The 25,070-nt window shown below is 46.4% G+C and overlaps 4 protein-coding genes and 1 non-coding gene across 6 annotated transcripts in view; 1 reads left to right on the top strand and 4 right to left on the bottom strand.

The window, feature by feature from the left end:
• The window catches only part of LOC146301371 (forkhead box protein O6-like), a 31,008-nt gene extending 24,270 nt beyond the window's left edge, over window positions 1-6,738 (bottom strand). For both annotated transcript variants that reach the window (XM_084670778.1, XM_084670787.1), the window contains exon 1: window positions 5,446-6,738. In XM_084670778.1, the coding sequence (XP_084526904.1) occupies window positions 5,446-5,940 (495 nt within the window). In that variant the 5' untranslated portion in view covers window positions 5,941-6,738. The remainder of the gene's footprint in view (window positions 1-5,445) is intronic.
• A 4,785-nt stretch (window positions 6,739-11,523) lies between these two features.
• On the bottom strand, window positions 11,524-14,095 carry med18 (mediator of RNA polymerase II transcription, subunit 18 homolog (yeast)). Its single transcript, XM_084670766.1, has 4 exons — window positions 13,993-14,095; window positions 13,739-13,853; window positions 13,236-13,353; window positions 11,524-12,595 (listed from the first exon to the last, which is right to left on the bottom strand). Exons 3-4 carry the CDS (start codon window positions 13,306-13,308, stop codon window positions 12,042-12,044), a joined length of 627 nt encoding a protein of 208 aa, XP_084526892.1. The 5' UTR covers window positions 13,309-13,353; window positions 13,739-13,853; window positions 13,993-14,095; the 3' UTR covers window positions 11,524-12,041.
• An 807-nt stretch (window positions 14,096-14,902) lies between these two features.
• cyp4t8 (cytochrome P450, family 4, subfamily T, polypeptide 8) lies at window positions 14,903-20,676 on the top strand. Its single transcript, XM_084667100.1, has 12 exons — window positions 14,903-15,247; window positions 15,685-15,829; window positions 15,915-15,959; window positions 16,121-16,248; window positions 16,420-16,544; window positions 16,669-16,823; window positions 17,044-17,150; window positions 18,046-18,236; window positions 18,597-18,730; window positions 19,210-19,274; window positions 19,463-19,545; window positions 20,177-20,676. The coding sequence occupies exons 1-12, from the start codon at window positions 15,053-15,055 to the stop codon at window positions 20,352-20,354; spliced, it is 1,551 nt and encodes a 516-aa protein (XP_084523226.1). The 5' UTR covers window positions 14,903-15,052; the 3' UTR covers window positions 20,355-20,676.
• Window positions 20,677-21,154: 478 nt separating this feature from the next.
• ppp1r8b (protein phosphatase 1, regulatory subunit 8b) lies at window positions 21,155-24,969 on the bottom strand. The gene is made up of 7 exons (XM_084667111.1): window positions 24,888-24,969; window positions 24,368-24,428; window positions 23,639-23,792; window positions 23,262-23,479; window positions 22,967-23,111; window positions 22,610-22,674; window positions 21,155-22,510 (listed from the first exon to the last, which is right to left on the bottom strand). The coding sequence occupies exons 1-7, from the start codon at window positions 24,947-24,949 to the stop codon at window positions 22,157-22,159; spliced, it is 1,059 nt and encodes a 352-aa protein (XP_084523237.1). The 5' UTR covers window positions 24,950-24,969; the 3' UTR covers window positions 21,155-22,156.
• LOC146301368 (small Cajal body-specific RNA 1) lies at window positions 24,025-24,192 on the bottom strand. Its single transcript, XR_014729691.1, has one exon.
• Window positions 24,970-25,070: the final 101 nt, after the last annotated feature.

Below are 25,070 nucleotides of genomic sequence, written 5' to 3'. Positions count from 1 at the left end.
GATGCATGTGTGTGTGTGTGTGTGTGTGTCTGTCTGTGTGTGTGTGTGGGGGGGGGGGGTCAGTGTTTGTGAGTCAGTGTGTGTGTGTGTGTCTGTGTCTTCGTGTTCCAATGAATATCCAGCCCAAAATGCCAGCGATGTGGTGCCACAAGCACTACTGACAGCCCGCCATCGTCCTGCGCTGCAGCCTTTCACATCCAGCCAACTGAAGAAGACTCCATTTCCCAGCCTCATTCAACATTGCCTCGCAGTACCAATTAAGTGAATGAGGAGCAATGGGGATGGGGTGTGTGTGTGCGTGTGGGGGCTGGGGGGGTACATGGGTAATTGGGTTTGCGTATCATGCAGCACCAGTGAAAGTTCAGCAAAAAGAGGATACAACGATTTGAAATTGACACAACACTTTTTGACAGGGACATCGCACCCCCTCACTCCCCCACCCCCCCCCCCACCCCCTCACTCCCCCACCCCCCCCCCACCCCCTTACTCCCCCCCCACCCCCTCACCCCCCCCACCCCCTCACCCCCCCCCACCCCCTCACCCCCCCCACTCCCTCAGCCCCCTACCACTAGCCCCCCACTCGTGCTGCCTCCCATCCAGAGGGAGAGAACGCAGGCGGGATCACTCTGCATCGTCATCCCATGACCTGCTCCCGGAGCCAAGACGTGGTTGGAGGGAGATTAGAACATATGCAAGCCTGTACGGCTATGGAGATGTTCGTGCGGTGGGTGGGTGGGGGGGGGGGGGCACCAACTCAAAGACACTTCACCTCATTTGGTCCTCGCCAGACCCGGCAACGCCTGTGGGTGTACGTGGGGAGAACGTGGGAATGCACCGAGAGAAGAAAGACTGGGTGGGGGGGGGGGGGGGGGGGGGATCACAGCTTATTCTCTTCCCAGCGCCTCCTACATTTGAATGCCTGCCACGCTCTCGTAATATGCACAGGCATTAATCATGTTCAGTTAACAATGAATTGTGCCTGGGAGGCTGGGGGGGAGGCTGGGGGGGAGGCTGGGGCTGGAGCCAGTGTGGTCGTCCTGGCAGAGGAGACCCTGTATAACCTGCTAACACATCGCCTGATCTCAACCTCAATCTGGGTTTGGGAGCTATGGCGAGACATGTAAGGTGTCCATGATCCTGGGTCATAAATCTATTCCTGCTTGCATCAGCTCTTTGTGTGTGTGTGTGTGTATGTGTGTGTGTGAGTGTGTGTGTGTGTGTGGGTGGGTGGGGGTGGGGGGGATATGTGTGTGTGTCGCATGTCTGTCTCTCGCTCTAATTACTCCACTCCCCTGAGCCAAATGAGAGAATCAAATATGAATCAGCTGCAGTCTAAGGAGGGTTTCAGTCTCACACCCTCAGACTCCGAGCGGCATACACACACACACACACACACACACATACACACACACACTTTTGACTGTTGCTCTCTGATGTCTTGCCTCTGCACACATAGTTAAACCCATTTTTCACACACACAAATTGACAGTAAAAGCATTTTTACTGCCAGTTCAAGTCTTTATTTCCCTCTAATGTTAGCCAGTCCTGTGTGTATTGACAAAACCACGAGAGGGTGCATCTGTTCATTTCTTCCCAAGAATAGACACTGGAACACACACGCACACCGCCCTGGCTGCACTTGGAAGACCCATCGCATGAACTAGGATGTCGTTCTGTCTATCTTCACTCCCTCACTCTGAGCTGCACTTCCCCATCTCCCTCTTGAACTCTCTCCGTCTCTCTGATTGTCCTGATCGGTGTGGAAGAGAAGCACTTCCCTGACCGTGTTATAGAGACCAGTCGATCACTTCCCATGAGGGCGTCTGACTGACCGCTTGGCACTCACTCCCACCTGCCTTCCAATCCCCTGGTCGTGGACAGCCCCCAGTCCAGACGCACTGTACACACACACACACACACACACACACATACACACATACACACACACACACACATACAGAACATGCTGGCACATGCACACACACAGGGTTTACAAGCCAGTTAAACACAAACATATATACTGACATAGTGCTGGCACAAACACAGACACACACACCCACCCTGTGTTTGCAGGCCAGACCCCCTCCCTCCCTCCCCCCTCCCTCTCCCCCCCCTCCCTCTCCCCCCCCCCCCTCCCTCTCCCCCCCCTCCCTCCCCCCACATGTAACACACACATCCACTACACACAGAGGTCACCGGGTCCATGCATTCACTCTGTCCAACCCAGATGCACCCTGGGAAATGACATGCACACAGACACTGTCACATGCAGTGTAGGGGGCCAAGTCGTGGCCCCCTCGTCCGTGATAAAGAAGTTCCGAAACCTCCCTGAACTGAAATTCAGTTTGCTCCGTTCTCCTTGGCGTCACGCTGTCACAACGATCAATCTGGTCGGGACACGCGTGTCTGTCGAATGAGACGACCCCCCCCGCTCTCGCTACCCTGTCCCCCCTTGTGACAGACGCCACCTCCGTCCTCCGCTGACCGCTGGCTGAACTGAGCACGCATACTGTAAATATGTCAAACAGACGCGCACACACACCAGGCTGTGGACGTCCTCAGTCTCACTGGAGCTTCCTGCTCTTCTTGTTTTTGTCGCTCTGACATGCAAAGTAGCGTTTTTGCGAATTGGTTCAATCGGATGTGTGCTAACAATATCTCAAGGACTGAAAAATTCAACCACAAATAAACCCCCCCCCACACACACACACACACACACAGTATGCCACCAAGCCAGTGTCTGGTGTCAGCAAGTTCAGGCTATCTCTGAGAAAAAGATAATGACTGCATAAGGAGCTTCTAACTCCATTCAGTCTCTCGGCTTCCTAGAACAGAGACCAGGTGTATTTATACACAGCACTACTGACGCCGTCTCTGACCACGCATCAGGAGAGCCCCAATCCATTAGGGAGAAGGGGGAGGGCTGGAAGCTTACATCCTCTACCTGCTCTGGGAGAGAGATTATGTTCTTCCAGAAACCATTATATACACACACGGCAACCCCTTCAACCATCCTGCTCATTACCGCCCCCCCCCTCCCCCCGCCTCCGCTCTTTGCCCCCTCCCTCCTGCCTCTCACTGGCCCTGTTGCTTCTAGAGACCCCCCCCCCCCACAGCCCCTCCTCCTCCCACACAAACAAAAAAAAATATTTCAGTTTGTTTCATCAGCAGCTTACCCCCCCCCCCCCCCCCGTCTTTTATCGTTTTTTTTTTGTTTTTTTCCCCCTCTTACTCTTTCACCAAATAGCACGAAAACAGGCTAAATGCAAACTGTTCCGCTTCGAAGGCCCTGACCGTGCGCGGTATTGATTTGGTATGAGAAAATGCATGTGATGCAAGCAGTCATGTCTAAATGTCGCGCGCAAGCACATATTATCAAAAATAATTGGCGGGGTTGGGTTCAGTACTACGGAGCTGCACTAGGTTTGAGCGCGTGTGCGTTTCTGTGTGTGTCTGATGGGGGTTAAAAAAGACAGAGAGAAAGAGAGACCCATACTCCACTGGGCACACCTGTCTTCTGAAGGGAGGGAAGGGGGGCGGTTTGCTGTCTGTTTCACCACGTCTGAGTATGCAACCGCCAGGCTAAGTGTATGTTTACACTCCCTTACCGTGTCTCCGACTGGAAGCGGGTCAGAGCTATCACTGACATTACGCCGTTGCCTTCCCTGTCTGCTTTAAACAACCTAATCCCACTCATTACCTGGAATGGGACGTGTCTGGCCTGCTGCTCAAAATACACCCCCTAAACCCCCCCCCCCCCCTCCCCCCTCCAGGTCCTCACACTGACACTGTCCAAATGCCACTAATTTGCAGTTTGGTAACTGTGGGTGTCCCAGGGTCACCAGAGCTAAGGATAGTCTAAGAGTTGGCCCTGCGGTTAGGCGCTGCCACATATAGCCGCGCTCCGGTGGCGTTGGCCGAGGGCAGGGATGATGAAGCTAAGCTACCTGCAGACTCACCTGAGCCGGGCTCACTTAAACGGGGACAGGCTTAGCGAGGCAGTCGGGCGCTAGCGATTACGGCTAAAGACAGAAGGCTAACTCTTTAACCCCGTGAATTCATCGGGGGTTAGCTTTAAGACACAAATACGGGTACATCAATGAAACACACGTTTTCGAGGACCCCTCAGACATTTGCGTGGGGACCAATTACGTCGCCAATGACATGTAGATGTTATGTCATTAGCAGAAAAAGTCTACCTAGCCTACAGTTCCCACATGCCAACAGTGTTGGTTTATTCAGAGTGAGGAGCCATTATGAAATTCGGCACGCATGACATGATGTGACAACAGTGATGAGAACTCCTCCTATTTGGAGTTTCCTAAATGGGAGTGGGAGGGGAGGGGGGGGGGGGGGTCTGTAAGTATGGTGTTTTTTCTAAAGAGGATTGTCTGTGCCGTATTCAACACACTGTGGATGGTGTTGAAGAATGTGTCAGTTTGAGTAGCTCTCGTCTTCACCGCACTAGAGATCCAATCATTTCTTTTCAGTCTCTCTCACTCACTCACTCACTCACTCGCACACAAACACACACACACACACACACAGACACACAAGCGAGGACCGTGAATGCAGTGCCATTCAACCACGTTCTAAAAACGGTGACAGGGGGTTTTGGGTAGGGTGAACAACCTAAGATGAAGTCAGCATTCTAGGAGTCAACCACTGATTCGAAACATCGGCCAAAGGGACCCAATGTTTCTCTGACAATCCTGCTCCTGTGTTTATTTATTTCTCGACTATTGGCCTAACGTGGTGGTCACACTGAAGAGCGTGACCATGAGTGTGTGTGTGTGTGTGTGTGTGGCTGAGGCAGATTGAACAGGGCAGGCGTCCAGGAGGCTACTCTCCAGGCTGGCAGCCAGACAGACCGCGGTGCTGTGTGGTCAGCGGAGAAAAACCTTCTCCGAATATTGACACAGATGAACAGCAGACCAGCTCCAAGTGTCCCCTTGTTGTGCTGGAGAGGACAGGTTGACACATCCATCCATGTTGATTATTTGCAACATGGAATTAGCTGGTCAAAGCTTCCTCGTTTTACCTTCTCTATCACTCACCACGAGAGTGATTACTGAGGGGTTCTAACTTTTTATGGTCATTAATTGGCCCGGACACATGGCTAAATAAACTAGGTGGTTTATTCTGATATCAACACTGAGTGTAGCCATTGTGTCATAGTAAATAGCTTAAGTGCCTGTGAAGGCTTCACATATGTGCCAAAAGGCATCAATGCCCATTCATCTGCTACCATTGTTGAAAAAGGCACGACAGCGCATGGCACTGTCCACGCGTAACCCTTCACACACGATGTTGAGTAAGAGAGGTTTATAGAGGCTACTGTGGACATATATCGTGCGTAGTCATTAGACGTCGGCTGTGATGAATACCAACATTAAATATTCACTACTGTGGATTCATATGCTGTTGCACACGTAGTTGTCTTACCTTCCATCCAGCTGAGCTATTGCTGTCGCCCTTATCCTTGAAATACGGCACATAACGGACCATCCAATCGTATATCTGTGACAGTGTAAGTCTTTTCTCAGGGGTGCTCTCGATGGCGCGTGTGATAAGGTCCGCGTATGACTGGTTACCCCATGCGTTCCGCCGCGAGGATTTGGCTTTGCGCAACTGTCCGGTCACATCGAGCGCGGCGCCGGCCAGGCATGGGTGCGTCGCACCGGGAGGCGCCGGGGCGCCGGCTGGGTGCTTCAGCTCGGCCGGCGCGCCACCCATTCTCCCTGCTCTGCAAGCGGGAACATCGTCCGGTTCCACCTTGATGGTGACCAATGGAAGACCCCCACTGACCTCGTGTCCTCCCGGGAAATCCTCCGGACAAGGTAGTGGCCAGGTGCATGAGCGAGGCCGACTTTGCGGCTCGAAATCGGAATCGATATCAACCTGATGAGCCTCCAATTCGTCGTCCTCCATCATCAACATTTATCCTCTTTTGTTGAAGAAAAAATAAGTAGATTCAACAGAAGAAATGCCTCCACGATTATCGTTTCGCCTCCAATACTACCTCCAGTTGAAACCCGTCTAGTGACAGGGATATTGCAGTCTTATTCAATAAGGAAACCGTGAAACCTCGAGAAGCCGGTGATGTTGAGATGGATCATTTTGAATGGCTCGTCTGCAATATCATAACCTCGCATGTAAAGATAAGAGAAGCAACAAGAGTAATAATAATCTCTCTCCCATTTTATCTGGAATCTAGAGTGGATTTTTTTTCAAAACAATTGCAACTGATCTGTCTACATCTCCAAATAACAATGTCGTTACGCTTGCCAGTAACAGTTCTACGGGCTTTTAAATCCGGTAGCAGCAACAGATGATATCACTGATAAGGACAAAATTTTCAGGCAGTCGTCGAAAGATTAAACTAGAAGAAACTGTCAAAAATCATCGGAAAATCATCAAGATAAAGTGTGGATCATCCAGCAAGGAGATGTGAAAAATATTACATCTTCTTCAAGGATTGGTTGGCACAAGTCCTTTCACACACACTAGCCTCCAACAGTCTGCACTACAAATTAGGTGTAAAAACGGTGTGCACGGAGGCTATGACAATCAAAAAGCTAAAAATGCTGACGATAAATCGGAGAAATAAATTAATCCACCACTAGTCTCTTGTCCACTTTGGTTGCTGAAATTATGAAGCTCTCCGTCGCGTCGGGTATATTTCTCACGTTTCTCCTCGGTCTCCGGTCTGCCTTTTTCACTCTCAGTTGTCTCACATGTTCTCATTTGCCTACAACTCGTTTCGTAGACGTGAACCGATGATGACGCGCAGGCTCTGGAGTGTGAATAGATGCTGCCAATTGGATGGCGCGTGAAATCACTCCCAGAACATGCTTGAGGTAACCTAGCTACGGCATCCCGTAGGCTACTCCCTCTTCATCAACTCACCTAGACTACGTAGGCCTACGTTAAAATTTAATTCGAAATGAAACAAATCTGAATGGCAGGTTATTGAGTTTATAGCCAGCAGTACGCTGTACGTTTAGGCTATATAGAAAGCCTTCCCCATCAAGTCAATACAACGCACGTGATGCTTAATATTCAGAGGCACTCAAGAGCCAATTTCTGCGTGAATGCCATATTCCAGCAAGATTGTAAAATTCCGTGTTTCTTTGTCCTCGTAGTAACCCAGACAATGCATGAGGTCTCTGATACTCCAGTCCAAGAGCTCCCGGTCAGATGGGCAAACCGTTTCACCTCAGGGTGGAACAGTAGCTCTCATGGTGTAATTTTCCACCACGATTAGATAGATTTAGTTCAGATTATCATAGATTAGTTCACCCCAGATTCTAATCCCATAGGAATGAGTGGAAAGGGTCAGGGTCTGTGGTAATTTTATCTTTATTCCCATCATTCAAAGATGTAATTTCTTATAATATATTCACCAATGCCTTAACGAGCCGGTTCACATATTTGCACAAATCGAACAGGGGGGGCAATTGTGGAAGATAGCCGAGCAAGCACACAGCCCTCGATTGACCCATGCATGTGTGCGTAATGCTCAGATTGCTACATTCTCTGACCGAGGGGATTCCGCCCACGCGCCATATATAGCACCGCCTCCTTGTGTCTACACTTGACAGCTGGGCGGGCACGTGGCTCAGGTGCTTATGCGATTGGTCATAATGGTCACAAATAAATATGGCTATCGGTTCACTTTTTACCAAATCGGGTCAATACAGGTTTTTAAATGCTATCTCTTTTAATACCTGTCTAATTACATTAGTTTATATTTTAAAAAAATGCGACGAGCAGGTTGCCAGGGAACAAGCATGAACTGGGGCCCGTGCTCTAAATTGACGGTCAGAGCAATAGCGTCTAGTAATCTTTCAGGTCTAGAGAAAGTTAATTAGCTGCAAAGAAATGAAATTCTCCTCACCCACAAAATGCTTTGTGTGGACCTGCATCTTTTGGTATGCAGCCTGTCTAGAGTCAACCAAACATGAAAAGTGTGGCTTGATAATGATGTGGCCACATCATGCATTCCACATATAAAATGACTTTCTCCATTTACCAGTGGAATCACAGCGTTTATTTATTCAATATGTACCTGCATTCTGTCTTTACAAACTATAGCTTCTTCTGTAGTGTACAAAAAAGAAACAAAAATGAGACAATTCAAAACAACAATCTGAAACTCATCAGAAAAAGATAACAGTTAAAGTTGATTGATGAGTCACTTAAATACATCAGCGATCCCCTCCATTCAATGCACTGCCAATTTTCATACAGTGAGATATAGTGTGTCAACATGATTGTAACATTAGATTTGTTTTGTGCTAATCGATAGATGTCAGCCGGTTACTACAGAACGTATTGACTTTGTTTTACAACCGGAATAGCGTCTACTGTAACAGACACAACTGGTTGTTCTGTGGATTTGAACCTACGGTACTTACTCACCTTATTGGCACGTAGACAGTCTGCTACCAAAACACCCACTAAACAGTGGCTGACATTCTCCAGCAAGACTCCACTCCCCCGAACGTCCACCGTGCATTCAGAGTTGCACAACACAACCACTAACACCATGTCTGCTTAGAGGCCAGTGATGATATGTCCCGCTTGAGTCATTTTTAAGAACCCAAAGTAGCACATGCACGGAATGAAATGATGTGTCATAGCGTGTAATGCCACACGGCTGTCGACAGTCATATCAGTCCTCGTTTCACGACCTGCGATTCAACAGAAGCATTTGGACACAGAAACAAACAGGCATCCATCCATGTTACTTGTTAATAACACCAAAGTCCATTTATGCCTCGTATCAACAACACCACAGACATGGGGGGGGTCTTTTGTAAGGGCCAAAAGTGGAATGTCTTTTTTTGGTCTCACATGGCACCAAACATACTTACGCCAGACGATATCCTTGACACAAAGTCAGTGCTCTATTAGTTGGTAGGAGTTTAAAGGGATCAATGCCGTGAGCCACAGATTTGGTCAGCATTGCGTAACGTCTCTCAGTCACAACATCTCCGGCGGCCATGGTAACCACTACGACAATGACGGTGAGACACCAGGACGATTAACCCAATCAAGAGGCTTAGAGGAGACACGCCCACTGATGAAGAAGGGAGGATGGAAGAAGGGGAGAGAGAGACAGGCAGTCAGACACTTAGCCTGCAAGCTAGTTGACATGGTGGTTTGTGTGTGTGTGTGTGTGTTCAGGCTGCTCAAGGCAGGGTGCTTTAAGTTGTCCCCATACCACACATTCCATTGGCAGCCGGGCTGGCTTGAGGCGCTGTGGCGGATCCTGGAACAGAACGCTCAGTGCAAAGATCATCCAGCCACCAGCCACCCCTCCTCCAAAGCAACAACAAGGCCTGCATTGTGACCGTCAATTTGCACTCAAAAAGCACAGGAATTTCATTCACATAACAAAAATAGTTTTTTTTTTTTTTTTTTTTTGTCCGCTCTCTTCCTAGCTCCCGCCCATGACTCCTCCCCTGCCAAGGAAGGCCCAGCACCCACATCCCCCACCCCGTGGCCTGAGTGCTGTGGCTGTCCCCTGTACTGCCACAGCCTCGTCGGGTTACGTAAAGAGGCATTCCAGCCTCTTCCTCTCTGGTGTGGCTGGAAGTCGGAGGAGCCACAAGGAGGCACTGGGGAGATCAATGTCCGCCCTGGGATGGGAGAAAAAAAAGCCTCCCTTTCGGGTAGTGTCCCCTCTGAAGTTCCAGCCCACTCTTTAACAAGCATATGGGCTCCCAATGACACAGGAAGGGGAGGGCTACGTTCCAAGTATCTGGAATGTTCCTCAGAAGGCCCGGCCAGATTTCACCCCTTGGTGGCTCAAGCCCAAGTTAGGCTGACTTTAAGACTTCCTGATCCCTGGGGAAGAGCTGGCTTCTCGTGTCGCAGACCTTGGCATTAGCTCTGCCTCATTTGAACATAATGTTCAGAGACATAAAGATGGATATTGCCAGGAGCTTTATTGTGAAAACGTGGTAATATATAGAGGAAGAAGAGAGAGAAGGGTTTGCAGTGTACAGTTTTTCCCACCTTTTCAGAGATATGACAGCAAGAGCTGTAATATAACTATGTAACTGGAACTGGTGTGACCATTTATCTTTCTTCTCCAACCATTCGTCTATAAAGGACTTATATTGAAGGGTTCAGGTAGAGGGAATTTAAGTCCACACCTTCAGGCACATGTTACAATAGTTTACCATAAGAAGTGCAAAACATTACCACCCATTGACTTGAACAGCATGAGCCAAGAGGCTGCGCTCCCTACGCGATTGGCTAATAATGCTTTTCTTTTGAAAAGCGATGCTCTCCCATTTCTTCGAACCAAGTGGCGAATCGCTTCGCCTCCAGCAGTGGGTTAAACCACTCACTTGTACGAGACGTTGGGTTTGGCGGGTTCCACAATAGCTGAGCAGGCCTGGTGCCAAGATGCTGATTGGCCCAGCTCCGTGTTAGCTCTCCAGGCAGGCTGGAGGAGAGGGGCCCAGGGACGCCAGCTCATCACAACAGAGGGCGGTACAGAGCCCAAGTTTAAGTGAGGGAGTGGGGGGGGGGGGGGGGGGGGCAGAAGGTAACGTGTGAGCGCTGGACATGTACAGCCCCGGGCCAAAGGCATCCGCTTCTTTTATACATAATTCACTCGCTGCTCCAGCATCACAGCCCAGCTCCTAGGAGCCCTTCGGTCTGGATGCAGTCGGAAACACTGGCGTTCCCCGCCAATCCAAGGCTGTGCCTTTGGCAGGCGAACGGACATCTACTTCTGTGTAGGTCGACTGGGCACGGAAAGAGACGTTTCGACCCCCCCTCCCCCCCCCCGTGACTGAGGGCGGGCGTATAGCTCGAACACCCGAGAGACCAACTGAGTTGTATTAAACAGTGCGCACGTGACAGTGGGCCGACTGACAAGCCCACCGACGCTGTCCTCACCTTTCCGCGCTACCAGGCTCGACCTCAACGCTAACGTTCACGCACTCAGACAGCTCCTGCCTCTTCCTCAGCCGCCGAGACAAGTGGCTGCGCGTTGCTCTCGCAGCTGTACGCGAACCGCGGGCACGCCGGCCATCTGCAACCCTTCACCGGGGAGAGGACGAAGGCCGACTACGCGTGCAGGTTTTTACATGTGCATTAGGCAACATTAGCGCTCAGCGTACTCACCATTAGACCGAGCGGGCCATGTGTAAAAGCCTCGGCTCAGATTGCCATGGCAGGGCCTCTAATGGGTTAACGTTGGAGATGAGAGGGGAAGGGGAGGGGGAAATCAATGCTTTTGTGAGAGGAAGAAAGGGAAAGCTTTCACAGGTCTATGTATCATTAAGCAATTGAGAAAGCTAATTAGAGCTGGGGGGGATGTGGGGGGGGTGGGAGAGATGTGCAGATCTCGCGGCTAATTATTTCCATGGCAACCACGGCTAGTGTGGATGATCTGAGGTGGTGATGTACAACAGCATCTAAGCAGGCAGCCTATGTTTTGGGAAGATGAGGAGAGACCCCTAGTGGTGAAGGGCAGTAGTACGTAAATCACAGTTGAGGTAGGGAGGGAGGCCTTGGGACAGTTTTTATTTAGCATTAAAACCTTACATCTCCAAAGCACCAACAGAATGAACGACTGACATTCATATGACTGTTAAATGAAGCATATCTGATCTATGGCATTATTGTATTCATGTGATTTGGAAAAAGCTGGTCATTATTTACACATGCAATATCTCCCGTTGGTCACATAATCCTTGTGGGCCATGTAATCATCCTCTAGAAGTCCTTCACAAACACGACTGCAGCTGAATGCATCCGCATGTCTCTAACAGGCTCTAACCTACTGAGTGAGTGAGAGAGGACATCCAGGCAACAGACAAACAGAACGAATCATGCCGGACGGCGCAATCACAAAGCATGTGTTCTTTGTCGGGGTTCCCGCTTGTATGAAAGGGAAACACGCCAGAAAATCTGTACGTTTTTTCCATGGGGGGGGGGGGGGAACGGGGACACACACCGGGCCGAGACTGACCTCAGACTGCCCCCCCCCTTCCACCCCCCCTCCCCCCTCCACATCACATGTGTCTCTTGGGGTCGATCTTCTCCAGGTGGACCAGGGGTTTGAGCTGCTCGGCGAAGCTGCGCATGTCCTCGGACATGGTGTCCTGCCCCGCGGGCGCCAGCACGCTCAGCTCCACCAGGTAGGACAGCGACAGGGGCTCCGTGTTCTCCGTGTTCCCCGGCACCAGGACCCGCGACAGCTTGCTCACCACCACCTTCAGCACCCCCCGGCGGAACACGTGGCCCTTGGCCACAAACTCGTGGTCCATGCGGAAGCCCATCTCGTTCAGGAAGTCGGGCAGGCTGTGCGAGGCGGCCACGTCCACGCAGTTGCGCACCAGCGCGTTCCGGCTCTTGTCGCCCACCTCGGGCTGGCCCAGGTAGCGCAGGTGCCAGGGGGCGGCGGGGTGGCAGAGGGAACGGCGGGCGCGCAGCAGGAAGGGGTTGCCCTGCTGGCCCTTGAGGAGGTAGACCAGCTCGTGGTCGGCGAAGCTCTCGGGCTCCATGTTGTCGCACAGTCCTCTCAGGCGGTGTAGCAGGCTCTCCAGGGCCTGGTCGAGCACACTGCCTGGAGAAGAACAACGCAGGGGAAACACTCAGGCCTACTCGGAAGTCGCTTCAAAACGGCTTACATCTGCTTTTTGTTTTAGTGGCCCCAGCCTTTGGCCTCGCAATAATAAGCAGCTCATTTCCTTCATCGTATGGGCATTTCATATCCAGTGCTTGACTCGTTGAATCAACTGACCTGCGTTATTCTTTGGTAGTAGTATATTGCGACTTGGTTACACACTCTAGTCTAGGGTGTTCCTGCTTTCATCTACAAAATCCACTAGTAGGCTCAACTGTGAGACTCTTACTGGGTGAGTGAAGTATGAATGCCTTCACTGACCAGGGAAGGTAATGAAGGTGACACCAATACAATGAAACATACACTCAAATCCCACTATGGATATGACTTGAGAAACATGCACCCATGCCAGAGTTTCTTGGTTTACCACGTGGCTAATTATGTTTCAGATGTTAGCCTAGGATGAGTGAAACAACAAGGTCAACTGAACCAAATCAAAAAGGGTCAACTAAGACTTAAGGCTACAGTCTAGTCTACCTTAGAGTGGGTGGGTTTGAGTCTGGACCATTTAGCCATATAGTTCTGTGAGACCAACTAAAAAGTTATGCAAATTACACATTTGACGTGAAAAAGAAGGTACCTTGTAACAGATATTCCATCATGTTAATGGTGCCCCCGGTAACGGGCATCACAGTGACCGGTGGGGCCTCCATCTCTCCCGAAACAGACGAAGACTTCACAGACGGTTAGACAGGGCTCTGGGGGGGGGGGGGGGGGAGGGTTATATACTGTCATATGAGAAAATACCTTCACTATTCCGGCTCCAAATAAGTTGAAGTTGAATACAGAAGTATCAACCTGCAATTGCTTGATGCCACTGGAAATAGTTAGCTAGCCTATTTACCAGCAGACATGGTTTAGCGTTGAAATTCTTAATCAAGCAACAGAGGGCCAATCACAAGCCCCAGGGTGACCACGGTCGACTAAGGTGCAAGGAATGTTTATTATTGAGAGCAAGATCCATGGAAATGTTTTTGTGTGCGTGAGACTATTTTTTATTCGATAGTCAAATAAATGACTAACACCCTACAGTAACTGGATGAACTTTAAAGATTTACGCTCCTGGGCATCACCAAAACTGACCTCAACTTGGGGGAAAAGCAAAGCCCGCTAACGGCATCAGCTCTTCTCTTCACCAGTTCCTCACTGTGGGCCGTGTGGTAGTCGATGAACAAGTCCACACGAGTTAGACAGCCGGCTGGTGTGCGATGGTTTGCGAGGTAATAAACGGACACATCGGTGAAATAAAGTTGGATTGAAACTATGCGACTTCAAAAATTATAATAAGGAGAAAAATACAACGATTCTTCAGTTAGTAGTGGTAGCAGGAAAACTACCTTGCCAGCTTGTTATCTTCTTCTTTCACTCTGATTGGGCGATAGTATCCTGCTAAAAGCTTCATACACTGCCACCTACTGTACCGGAGTATACTGCCAGTGACGTCCTAGGGCCTAGGCCCACTACTATGGAAGCAAATCAGTGACATATTTTGAATTTTACAAGGCATTGAATACTTAATTTGTTTTTAGGAGAGAGGTACGGTCCTACAGTACGTCCGAACTATTTCAGCATCTAAGAATCTTAAAGCTCTTAAGACAATAGACTTGTTTCAACTTTCATAATTTATTTCAATAAGGTTTTCTGCTTTGTGAAACCTGTATGTATAGACCCTGTGTATAGATAGATGGAGCTTAGCCTTTATTATCATTTCATTGTATGTATCTTTTACATTTTTGCTATGTACTTGTATAATTGATACCTTGGCATGAGAAAAAAAAGAAGAAAAAAAAGAATATTTAATATTGACAAATAAACACATCTCTTAAATAGCATAAAATCTGATTATCAAAATTCAGTTTATTCGCCACGTATTTTATACAAACACGGAATGTACTGTGGCAGGGAGGCGCAAACACTAAACATACCTACAAATCTTAAATTAAGTAAAGGTACAAAAGTTTAACTATTCTTAAGAACTAAAAAATCTAAGAATAAAACAGTATATTATTTTTAAATATAAAATAAAATATATATAAAAATAAGAATAAGACCGAACTTCCCACGTGCCATGAAGGGGATTTTTACTGGCTCTAGGCGCGGCTGGACAGTCTTCAGCTTCCGCTGCCGGCAAACTACTTATTCTGGTTGGTGGATTGCGTTACAAAATACAAAAACTAGTAACTGGCCTTGGATCAGCTTTTCACTTCTAAACACACTATGTGGAAACCCTCGATTTGCATGCTCTGTGTCGCCCAGACAAATCTGGTTTACAGTTCTCCGCCCATAACTCCTGAACCACGGATCCCTTTGCCATAACTACTAGGTCACCTTAATTGTTTTTCCCAGTTTCCTGTCTCTCAACCTTGTATAACAACAAGCATAAATGCGAAATTGGCAATGGGGATAGCTGAGACATTAAAGACGCAATTGTCATTGGATTTACGTCACCTTCATCACTGGGTTGCAATCTTCTTCCTTGTGACTGTTGTTTTTAAATTAACTCAACTAGTTGTTAAAAGGAGACAATGGCTTCGGGCTCTTGAACAATTTCCTGGACCTCCACAACACTGGCTTTACGGTCATGTCCATGAGGTAGGTTTTCTAAACCATTTCACATGCCAGTAAAAAAAAAAAAGTAAAACCTACATTTATGAAACGTGTCGAAACATTGTTTCATCCTCAGCATAGCCTACTGGCAGCGGCAACATCACCGACTGCGTCTGCAAAATTCTAGTCTACGAGGCAGTCTAGTCCAATAGTCTAATCTGAAACTGAATTTTGATGGGGTTTCGAATAATTAACTAGTTGATAGAGACGTACAGTGGTTTAGTGGCTTCTCGAAAGAAAGTTGTCTGTTCTATTTGCATATAACTCAAATGCAATGTGGCCGATGTGGGTGACCCAAAATAGACATACGAACCATTGTTGCAAGGCAAGGTATAGCAGTAATTTTTCAGCACTGAGATGAGACAGATGCAAACAAATGGAGAACTTAATGCACTTTCCCCATTCCTCGTGTTCTATTGCAGTTTAAACAGGATGGGACAGATTTGGATAAAGTGGTGACATGGGGGGAGACATACCCTATGGCGTTTCAAATGTGGTTTGGTCCATTTGTTTCATTCTTGAATATTCACCACCCAGATTATGTCAAAACCATTCTAGCATCTACAGGTGTGTATTTAGGCATATCAAATTGTACATCAGTGTGTCTGGGCTTATTTATTTAAATACAACATGTGACATGCTTTCCTAACAGAGCCCAAAGATGATCTTGCATATAGATTCCTTATTCCATGGATAGGTAAGTCAGCTGATTTGTGTTGGTATTTAGTGAAATATTGCCTTGAATTAGGTTGAGGGGGTCTTAGATAAAGAGTTAAGGCACCCTCCATAAAAGAGGAATATTACATTTGGGGGGTGCAGTACTATTTGTGTTAATTACCCTCCTCTCTCCGTCTCCAGGGGATGGTTTGCTTGTGTCTAAGGGCCAGAAATGGTTTCGGCACAGAAGACTTTTGACCCCTGGTTTTCACTACGATGTTTTAAAGCCATATGTCAAACTAATGGCGGACTCTGCGAAAACCATGTTGGTGTGTTCAGTGTATCCTACTACAATAACAGCAATAATCCTGAGAGTTGCCTGTCGAAGGAATGGCCGTCACCAATCATAAGAGACATGAAGCCAGAAAATAAGGGATTGTGGTGTCAAAGTGTTTCTGACAGACCAAGTAGTGACTGGATCTGTCTTTTTCATCTTGCAGGACAAATGGGAGTGTCACTCTAGAAGCAAGGATACGTTTGAGTTATTTGAACATGTGAGCCTTATGACACTGGACAGCATAATGAAATGTGCGTTCAGTTCCAACAGTAACTGCCAGACAGAAGGGTCAGTTTCCACACCTCCTCCTTTATGTTCCACGTGTAATATATTTTAGAATAACACTTTACTCCCTCTCATTCCAAAAAAAACTGTTAAGGGAGAGATTACAGAGAATGCCTTCTCATTACAGTGGTACTAACGCATACATCAAGGCGGTGTACGAACTTAGCGACTTGGTCAATCTCCGCTTCCGGGTCTTTCCGTACCACAGCGAGTTCATCTTCCACCTCAGCCCACATGGATTTAGGTATCGGAAAGCATCCAAAGTGGCTCACAGTCACACGGGTACGATCAATGAAGTGTAACCTCCATTAACCCTGTGTCTGGACGTGTCCAACTCAAGTCCACCCCGTTAGCGAAGGACAAATGCACCGTTCTGGAAGAATTGACACAGCGAAGCATTCCTAAAATCGAAATGATTAAATTGACAGGTATTTAAAATGACGTTCAATGAATTGAATAGAAAGTGTGACCACCGCTCTTCTGTCATGTGATCTGCTTGTAGAGGAAGTCATAAGAAAGAGGAAAGAAGCGCTGAAGGACGGGAAGGAGCTCGGAAGGATCCAGGCCAAGAGAAACCTGGACTTTTTGGACATCCTTCTCTGTGCGAGGGTATGTCGCTGTTTTAACACGCTGTTGCTTTCTTCACAGATACAGAATAGAAGGGATTTATGATGGTGTTGCAGATGTTTTACATCTGGCCACATCCTGAACTGTACATTATTATTATAATTTGAAAGAAAACATTGGTACTACACCTGCAATTGTACATATGTGTACAGTATCAGGGAGTATGCATGAAGCATGACCTGTGGAACACACTACATAGTCAAATCATTACACTTGAAACTGGTAAGTATTGGTTTATTATTATACCATTGTCACCATGGTAGATGACCCTTCCCCTCTGCAGGTAGTGTCAAAATAGCCTTAACAACATGCTGACTTGCATAAGCATGTCATGGCCACAGCCGTGCCCCCCTGTTGTTTTGGTTTTGCCCTGCCCTAGCGTTTCCGTGTCTGTCATTGTCTTCACCCGTGTCTCGTTCATGGTTTCAGTCTCGCTAGTCTCATTGTGTCCACCAGTGTCTTGTTTGGTTCTGTGTATTTTTTGTTTTGAGTAATAAACCCCTTTGTGTTGACGCCATGTTTGCCGATTCTCCGGCATTTGGGCCCTACCCCACGTCTCGCCGTGACAGTACCTCTCTCCCTGACACAGCAGAAATTCGACCAGGATGATTCTCCCAAGTCATCCTGGGAACTTTTGGTGCCGTGTTTGAGACACACTATGTTATGACTTGTCTGCCATCCTGATTTGGATGTTAGGATGCCATTTGATACACGGGACACGATAAGCGAGACAATACTGACTGTCCCGTGTGTCTTGACATCTTGACAGTATCTTATCGGTTGAAAACAACCTTGACTTGTAAACATGTCACCATTTGAAAGCACCTGACCCCGGACAACAACAAAAAATTGTTTGTGTTTCTCCCCATTTCTCCAGGACGAGGATCAGCAGGGCTTGTCGGACGAAGACATCCGAGCCGAGGTGGACACCTTCATGTTCGAGGGCCACGACACCACAGCCAGCGGGATCTCCTTCACCCTCTACAGCCTGGCCTGTAACCCGGAGCACCAGCAGATCTGCAGGGACGAAGTCCTCCACGTCCTGGATGGCAGGGACACCATGGAGTGGTGGGTCAACTGCCCACATCACAGACAAAAAAATGGAAGAAGAAAAAAAAAATATATACACAAGAATGATGATGTATTGTAAAATATGACATTCTGTTACAGGGGTGAAGGTTTGATTTGAAAGGTTTGTGCTTGGTGGTGGAGGTGTAAATGAGAATTAATTTACACGCTTTATCCAAAGTGATAAACCTTTGAACCTGAAACCTTTTTGATCTGCAGTCAAATGCTTCACTGAGCCATCCCTGGTTAGAAGTCTTTTTATTTGTAAAATTTTTATATTATACTTTTACAATGACTATGAGGGGAGCAAAGTGACTGTTTCTTACTTGAATAGTGGAATCACTTTGATTTGTTTTCTAGGGAGGATCTGAGTAAAATACCTTACACAACTATGTGTATTAAAGAGTCCCTCCGTCTCTACCCTCCTGTACCTGGAATGTCCCGGAAGATAACCAAACCCATGACCTTTTTCGATGGCAGGACTGTGCCTGAAGGTACTGTCTTTTTTTAAACTTGTTTTCCATTAATACTGTTGTATACAGCATGAACTAGGACACAGGGCTGATGGTTTTTCTAACTCATAAAATAATAACTCTTAGGTTTACAATAGGTCACATTCTAACCTTTGCTTTAGTCAAAGCCTCATTAAACATTAACTGGTATTTGTTTAAGAGACACTGCCTATCATTTTACCATCCAGTGACCCCCCAGTCATTACACCTCTTGGCAGTGGACCTTTTAGACAAGGCTATATTTTCCATTTATCTATTGCATGTCACAACTATTACAGAGACTGGATTGTAGCCATAATAAGTTATAATAATTTAATTACTTCCTAACTAAGCCAAGATCAGGAAGGATCATCTTGGCTTAGTTAGCACAACTCCTCACTTGTGCAGAGTGGGTCCTCTGTAGTGTAATTGCAGTTGTCCTATTATACAACTTAATATAAAATCAAATGTATTTTGTCTAGGTTGTCTCATTGGAACAAGCGTGTTTGGAATTCATAGGAATGCAACTGTGTGGGAGAACCCTCATGTGAGAATACCATCTGCACACACGTGTTGTTATTTAACTGGACACTCAGGAACAGGGGTCAGATTGTCCAGCTGTGGGAACGAATGACTGACGGCTATTGACTGTGAACTATGTCCGAGGAATCGGCCTTTGTCATTATTCTGTTCATGCCGTTTTTCTCATTTTTTTCCTTCTTCCTAATCTGAAAGGTTTTTGATCCACTGAGATTTCTGCCTGAGAACTCTTCTAAGAGGTCACCCCATGCATTTGTGCCTTTTTCTGCTGGGCCTCGGTTAGTACACGCCGTTCACCAGACCTGATGTTGCTTGACGTGGTAAAGGAAGTTCAAGAAGATTTATTTGAGTTTTTTTTAATCAAAATTCGAGTACAAAGGAAATACTGTGAAAAATCTAGAAATGTACTGACAGTTTAGAACAACCCAACTTGATCATTGAAATCAAATTTAGATGTTGCCCTCTGCTGTTTAAAAGGAGGTCTGCGATTCATTTTTCATCTCATCGCGATTTAATCGTCTTGCGATGTATTGTTAAGTTCTTAGTAGCGAGGGCTGATTCTCACATTACAGCTACAGACAGGGCTACTCATTTACGTGGCTTACATAAGTTTGGAGTCTTTGTCCTTGCGATGACCCAGTTACAGCGCTAGAATTGGCATTAAATGTTGTTCGCTATGGTAACAGCACCGCTTTCCCAACTCGACAAACAGAACAGTTTTTTCAGACCTTCCATCTGTTTTATTGTCTTTCTGGAAACGTTCCAGAAAGAGAATAAATGGTTTATGGTCATGCTCAATCTGTTGTATATAGTGTATGCTGTAAAAGTACACTCATACCAATTTTAACAGCAAATCTGTGATTTTCACTGCAAAACATAACCTTTGATTTTTATCTCTTCCCATCTTAGGAATTGCATTGGCCAGATCTTTGCTATGAATGAGTTGAAAGTAGTGGTTGCTCAAACACTCAAGAGGTACCATCTGATAGAGGACCCAACCAAGAAGCCTAAGATGCTTCCCAGGCTTATTCTGCGCTCCCTCAATGGAATCCACCTGAAGATTGAACCTGTTGAACTTGAACAGTGAGGAAAATCAACCCAATCAAGGACAACCATAAACCATGTAACATTTCAGTGAGAAATAGTCACTAATTCATTTGAGCCATGAAATAAAGGTAAATCATTTTCAGTTGATGTTGTGGCTCTGCAAGAGGTAGGCTAACTTTCTGTTTTAAGTGTGCATATTCTCAAGCAGTTAGGATAATTATGAAGGGTTTGTTACTATGACTAACAAACAGCTAGACATGCAATGCAAAAGTTCTCATTGATTTATTTAATAAAATAATGCAGTTTGTGCCACATGTTTATATTCCTAGATTAATTTGTAAATAAAAACATTTGTCATCTTTTGGACTGTTTGTATCCACTATGTTTCAGAGATACTTTCTTGAAAAGGGAATAAGTGGAGAATTGTGTCAAAACAACAGTCATTTTCTAATCAGTTCAATGAAATATGAAGTGTGTGAATGCAACAAAACACATTTAATCATTGCTTTATACCCACCATCTCCTTCAAATATGGGGTCAGGCCACATATTTGTATGTCTGTCTGAAAATAGACTGATGCTGTATGTGGCACTGGTTTATATACTGTAAACTGGCTATGCCCATGATGGGGGTTATTTTTTAAAGACTTAGAGCCAATAATAAAGGTTTCCCAGGGCCTAAGTCCTCCAATGGGGCTTGTTTATCTATGAAAACATATTGTGCCAGGACACAATATATATCCTTTATATATGTATATATCAATTCAGTACTTGACAAAAGTATTTGTGTGTGCATGTTTTAGTGCACCTACATAGGGAGAAAAGACTCAGGATACTTAACTGAAAAAGTTGTTTCCATTTTATTTACAGTTTCATGTGATTAAAAAAGCTTCAGTCATTTGAAAGATGGACAAATAATGCCTGGGCACTGGTTAATAACAATACAAAGTTATTACAAATGCAAAAAATATGACTAGACTACAGTACTTTCTTTTAGATATCCTATAACAGTGTCAGCACATAAAGAGGAGATATCTTGGTATTTCCCCTGCTGGTGTGAAAACAGAATGTAGTTGAAAAAAGCTGAATTTAGTGTGACTGGACAACTGACACCATTGCCATCTAGTAGTCCACAGGATGTACTGCCATTACTGGAGGTGCAGTGAATTACAAGACTCTTTGATGAAGAGTGACGATCAAAAATACACTGTAGTCTACTCTTTTATCAGTTTATTACAGAAATGCATGCCTATGAAAGAAAATCTATTTGTTTGTTCTTTCTAAAGCCTCGATAGACAAAATATATATATATTCTCAACTTTTTGTAAGAAATAACTTTTCCTGGGAAACCATATGTGACTTGTATATAAAAAACTGCTTCGGGACGTGAAATTGTACACAAAGGATTCGAATAAATACCTGTATGCAGTGATAAAAGTGATGATACAGCAGCCCAAAATTGACATCAAACAACTTACACAAAAGCAGTTGTGTTTGCAACTGTAAGCAACCATAATGATGTTGGAAAATTGGGTGATAATAGGAGATAATGCCCCCTAAAATAAAGAATTTTCTTAATGACCTGCCTTAGCTCACTAACCAGTATGTTTGTGAATGACACAATTCATCAACCATTCACCAAAAAACCTGGTGTGTTAGTCTTCACGGAATGCTCAGAATGTCTTGGTGAGAACAGAAGAGTATAAAACACCAAAGTATAAAAATCCTAAACAGTCTTCAAAAAAAAAAAAAAAAAAAAGAATCACCCTCCAACGAGAAACAAGTCCCTGATGTCTCCCGAGTCTGCCCCCCCCCTCTCCTCCACACCCTGACGGAGGACGGCTCAGATGAGCAGGGAAGGAGTGGGCTTCTTTCCTGGCCACGCTTCTTTGGCATACTTTTTCTTCCGTGGCTCGTTGAGGGCATCGGGGGGATAGGGGCCTGTGACCGGGGTGGGGTTGAGAGTGACAGGGGGCTGGGGGGCCTCTGGGGCCAGGTCCACCTCCGGGGCTGGATTGGGGAAGGGCAGTGGAAGCCCCCCAAGGATGGTGGCTCCCCCTGGGGCTCCGGCAGGATGGTGTTCGTGGCTGCTGGGAGGCAGGTCTCCGTATAGGCCGCTTCCGAAGGTGTAGCTGTGAACGCGTCTCGACGTCACTTCCTCCAGGCCAAGGGTGTGGTGGCTGTCCACTCTCCGTTTCTAGAGTTAAACCAAGAGAGGAAAGCAGTTAGTGCATTCATATTACATTTATGAACCGCTCGTATGGATTTATTTTGGGATTAAATAAAAAGGTTTTACCTTAATGGGAACAACTGCAGTCTGGACCATGTTTCTGAAGCGGCCCACTGAAGGGTCTATATCCTCTGTTACAAAAAGAAACAAAAAAAGCATCCATGTTGTTTTATACATCACAATTATCAAACAGTCGGAGGCAGCCCATCTCTGTTCTTTTGTTCCGATCTAAAACACCCCTTTTCTATTAACTGAATGCGTATAATAATTTCACAGGTTAATAAACGGAATTGGTTAGTGACAATGGAAGACAAAAAAACGACACGCCCAGGCTGACAACTGATTTTGCTCATTTGGATTAATGAACAAGAGTAATCATTAGGATACAATTGCCAAGCACTTAGGGGGGCGGAAGGGGTGTACCTGGGTTGATGATGTCATCTTCCTCATTGAAGGTGACCCTTGAGTTCCTCCTCTTCCTCTTGGGCCTCTGGATCTCCAAGTTGCCCTCCTCTATCGGGAGCAGCGAGATGCGCTTGTTGTGGGCCGTGTTAAACTCTGTCAGGTTCTGTCATGAAGAACAAGAGACACCAAACAGGAAATCAAAGGGTATGTCATGCCCTGATTATATATCTACTGTAATGTATTCACTCAAGTATAACTACATCGTCAGCATAACACTCACATCCACCCACACCCAGTAAATACAACCACACACCTCCAGCTCAGTTTCCTCCTCTGGTAAGCCTAGCAGCCCCTTCAGCTCCTCGTCCTCCCCAGCCTTGCCCTCTCCTGCACTGGTGGTCGACTGGCTCTGGGGCTTCTCCCGGATGGTGTAGGTGCGCGTGGAAGCTCCAAAGGACATGGTGGAGTCAATGGGGACCTGCTGAGGCTTGTGGGGCTCCAGGCGGATGTGTCCAAGGAAGGTCCCGTGCGCTAAAGAAGCCAGACGCCCTGATTATGTACGTGTCGAGCTACACATTGACACATACCACTCGTGCTGTAAGATTTCAAATTCAATCTCAATGGAGTCAACGTGTGTTTTTCTAGTATTGGTTTCTATAGATGTTGGATGAAAATGATGAGTAGACGCACTGCTGTTGAGGTCGATGAGGAACACCCTCTTCAGATGTTTGTGGTAGACCAGGGCGGCGTGGGCGCGGGAGCAGGACTGGTGGTCGATGGTGAAGTCGCACATGTCTGGGTTCCTCCCGAACAAGTAGTATTTCTTCTCGTCAATGATCAGTTTCTGTGTGGGCATGAGCATGTCAACGCTTCCCGATCGGAACACAAGTTTGGTGACCCGTACCCCCCCCCCCCCCCAACTCCCATTTACAAACAGTCAAGCTCCATTTGGTATGCGTAGTCGCAGCGATGATCAACGGTGGTCTTGTGCAAGACATATTAGTTAGAAACAGGGAGGATTGTTGCATGAATCAAGTTATTTGTGGGCAGAAGGGCCTCAGGCCTACCTATCCCCTTAATGTGCCTCTGAGCCATAACTCTAAAGTGCAGCTTTTCACTCAGAGCTTAAATGTCAGGGCTGATTTTAGTGTGGCACCCTTCTGAAATCAGATTGCCATGGAGTTCAGTCACCAGTGCGCATAGCACAGCTGGGCTGAAGGCAGTCTGATCAGTATCTGGTGCGTTTCACTGTAGCTTGGTCACTGACTGGACCGTGGTGAGCTGGCTAACTTATTGCCTTTGGAATATATCATAGATACACATCAAACGTTTATTTTACAAAACAGTTACTGAGTACAATAAAAGTCGACTCATCAGTGTGGCAGTAGTTTACAATGTTTCTAAAGCTCATAGTCTTACCTCAACCATTTTGTCTCCTTTCATGACATCCAGATGGAGACCCGGTGGTGGTTTGCCTGCCCTGCAACAATAATAGAGTCCATTAGCAACCTTTATAGCCTGGTTCGAAATGCAGTTACGTACAGTCAAACGAGTATTCTTTTCTCCAGCACAAGTATGCACACACTTACAAAATAGTGCTAGTAGCTCTCTAGTGACCATCACGTTCAATCATAGATACGGCCAACATTGTGCATGCACACTAAAACGTATTAACAGTGCCTTAATAACTCATAATTATGACTTAATAACCGGCTAGTAGATTAAGCACACATTGGGTTGACTACCCTTGAGTGTGTGCATGCGATATGGTGACTACCACACAAGCCATACAGAGTTGGCGTTAGCTACTAGCTAGCAATGTGCGAACCCGGATTAGACAAATTACTATTGAAGAAGCCAGAATCAAAATCTGAATTCAGAGCTATGCCTCTGATTTATATTCCTGAGCAATTCAAAATTCATAGTTGCATTTTCTCACCATGATGGACAATCAAAAGGAGGGGCAGAAGTGATATCAGTCCCACTTGTTTTAGACGCCATCTTGGCTAACAATTCCAGCCGTACAGATTTCTGGGTAGTCAAAAATGTTGGGGTTTGGGAACTGTAGTTTCTGTCATCCAAAATTTGACGACAAAATATCTGTAGTTCTCTTTCATTCCCT

This window comes from Hypomesus nipponensis, chromosome 2 (genome assembly GCF_054491055.1).
Source record: "Hypomesus nipponensis isolate SF chromosome 2, ASM5449105v1, whole genome shotgun sequence".
In the NCBI taxonomy this organism is placed as follows: domain Eukaryota; kingdom Metazoa; phylum Chordata; class Actinopteri; order Osmeriformes; family Osmeridae; genus Hypomesus; species Hypomesus nipponensis.
The sequence above is the reverse complement of the archived record's forward strand: the minus strand, read 5'-3'. Positions and strand labels throughout refer to the sequence as shown.

Excerpts from the sequence above, each read along its gene's own strand:
- med18 (XM_084670766.1), bottom strand. The coding sequence starts at position 13,308 with ATGGAGGCCCCACCGGTCACTGTGATGCCCGTTACCGGGGGCACCATT. Across the intron at positions 12,596-13,235 it reads GATGGAATATCTGTTACAAG|GCAGTGTGCTCGACCAGGCC; the intron begins GTACCTTCTTTT and ends GTTCTTCTCCAG.
- cyp4t8 (XM_084667100.1), top strand. The coding sequence starts at position 15,053 with ATGGGGATAGCTGAGACATTAAAGACGCAATTGTCATTGGATTTACGT. Across the intron at positions 15,960-16,120 it reads ATTCCTTATTCCATGGATAG|GGGATGGTTTGCTTGTGTCT; the intron begins GTAAGTCAGCTG and ends CTCCGTCTCCAG. Across the intron at positions 18,731-19,209 it reads TGGCAGGACTGTGCCTGAAG|GTTGTCTCATTGGAACAAGC; the intron begins GTACTGTCTTTT and ends TATTTTGTCTAG.
- ppp1r8b (XM_084667111.1), bottom strand. The coding sequence starts at position 24,949 with ATGGCGTCTAAAACAAGTGGGACTGATATCACTTCTGCCCCTCCTTTT. Across the intron at positions 23,793-24,367 it reads AAGGAGACAAAATGGTTGAG|AAACTGATCATTGACGAGAA; the intron begins GTAAGACTATGA and ends ATGCCCACACAG. Across the intron at positions 23,112-23,261 it reads AGGAGGAAACTGAGCTGGAG|AACCTGACAGAGTTTAACAC; the intron begins GTGTGTGGTTGT and ends TCTTCATGACAG.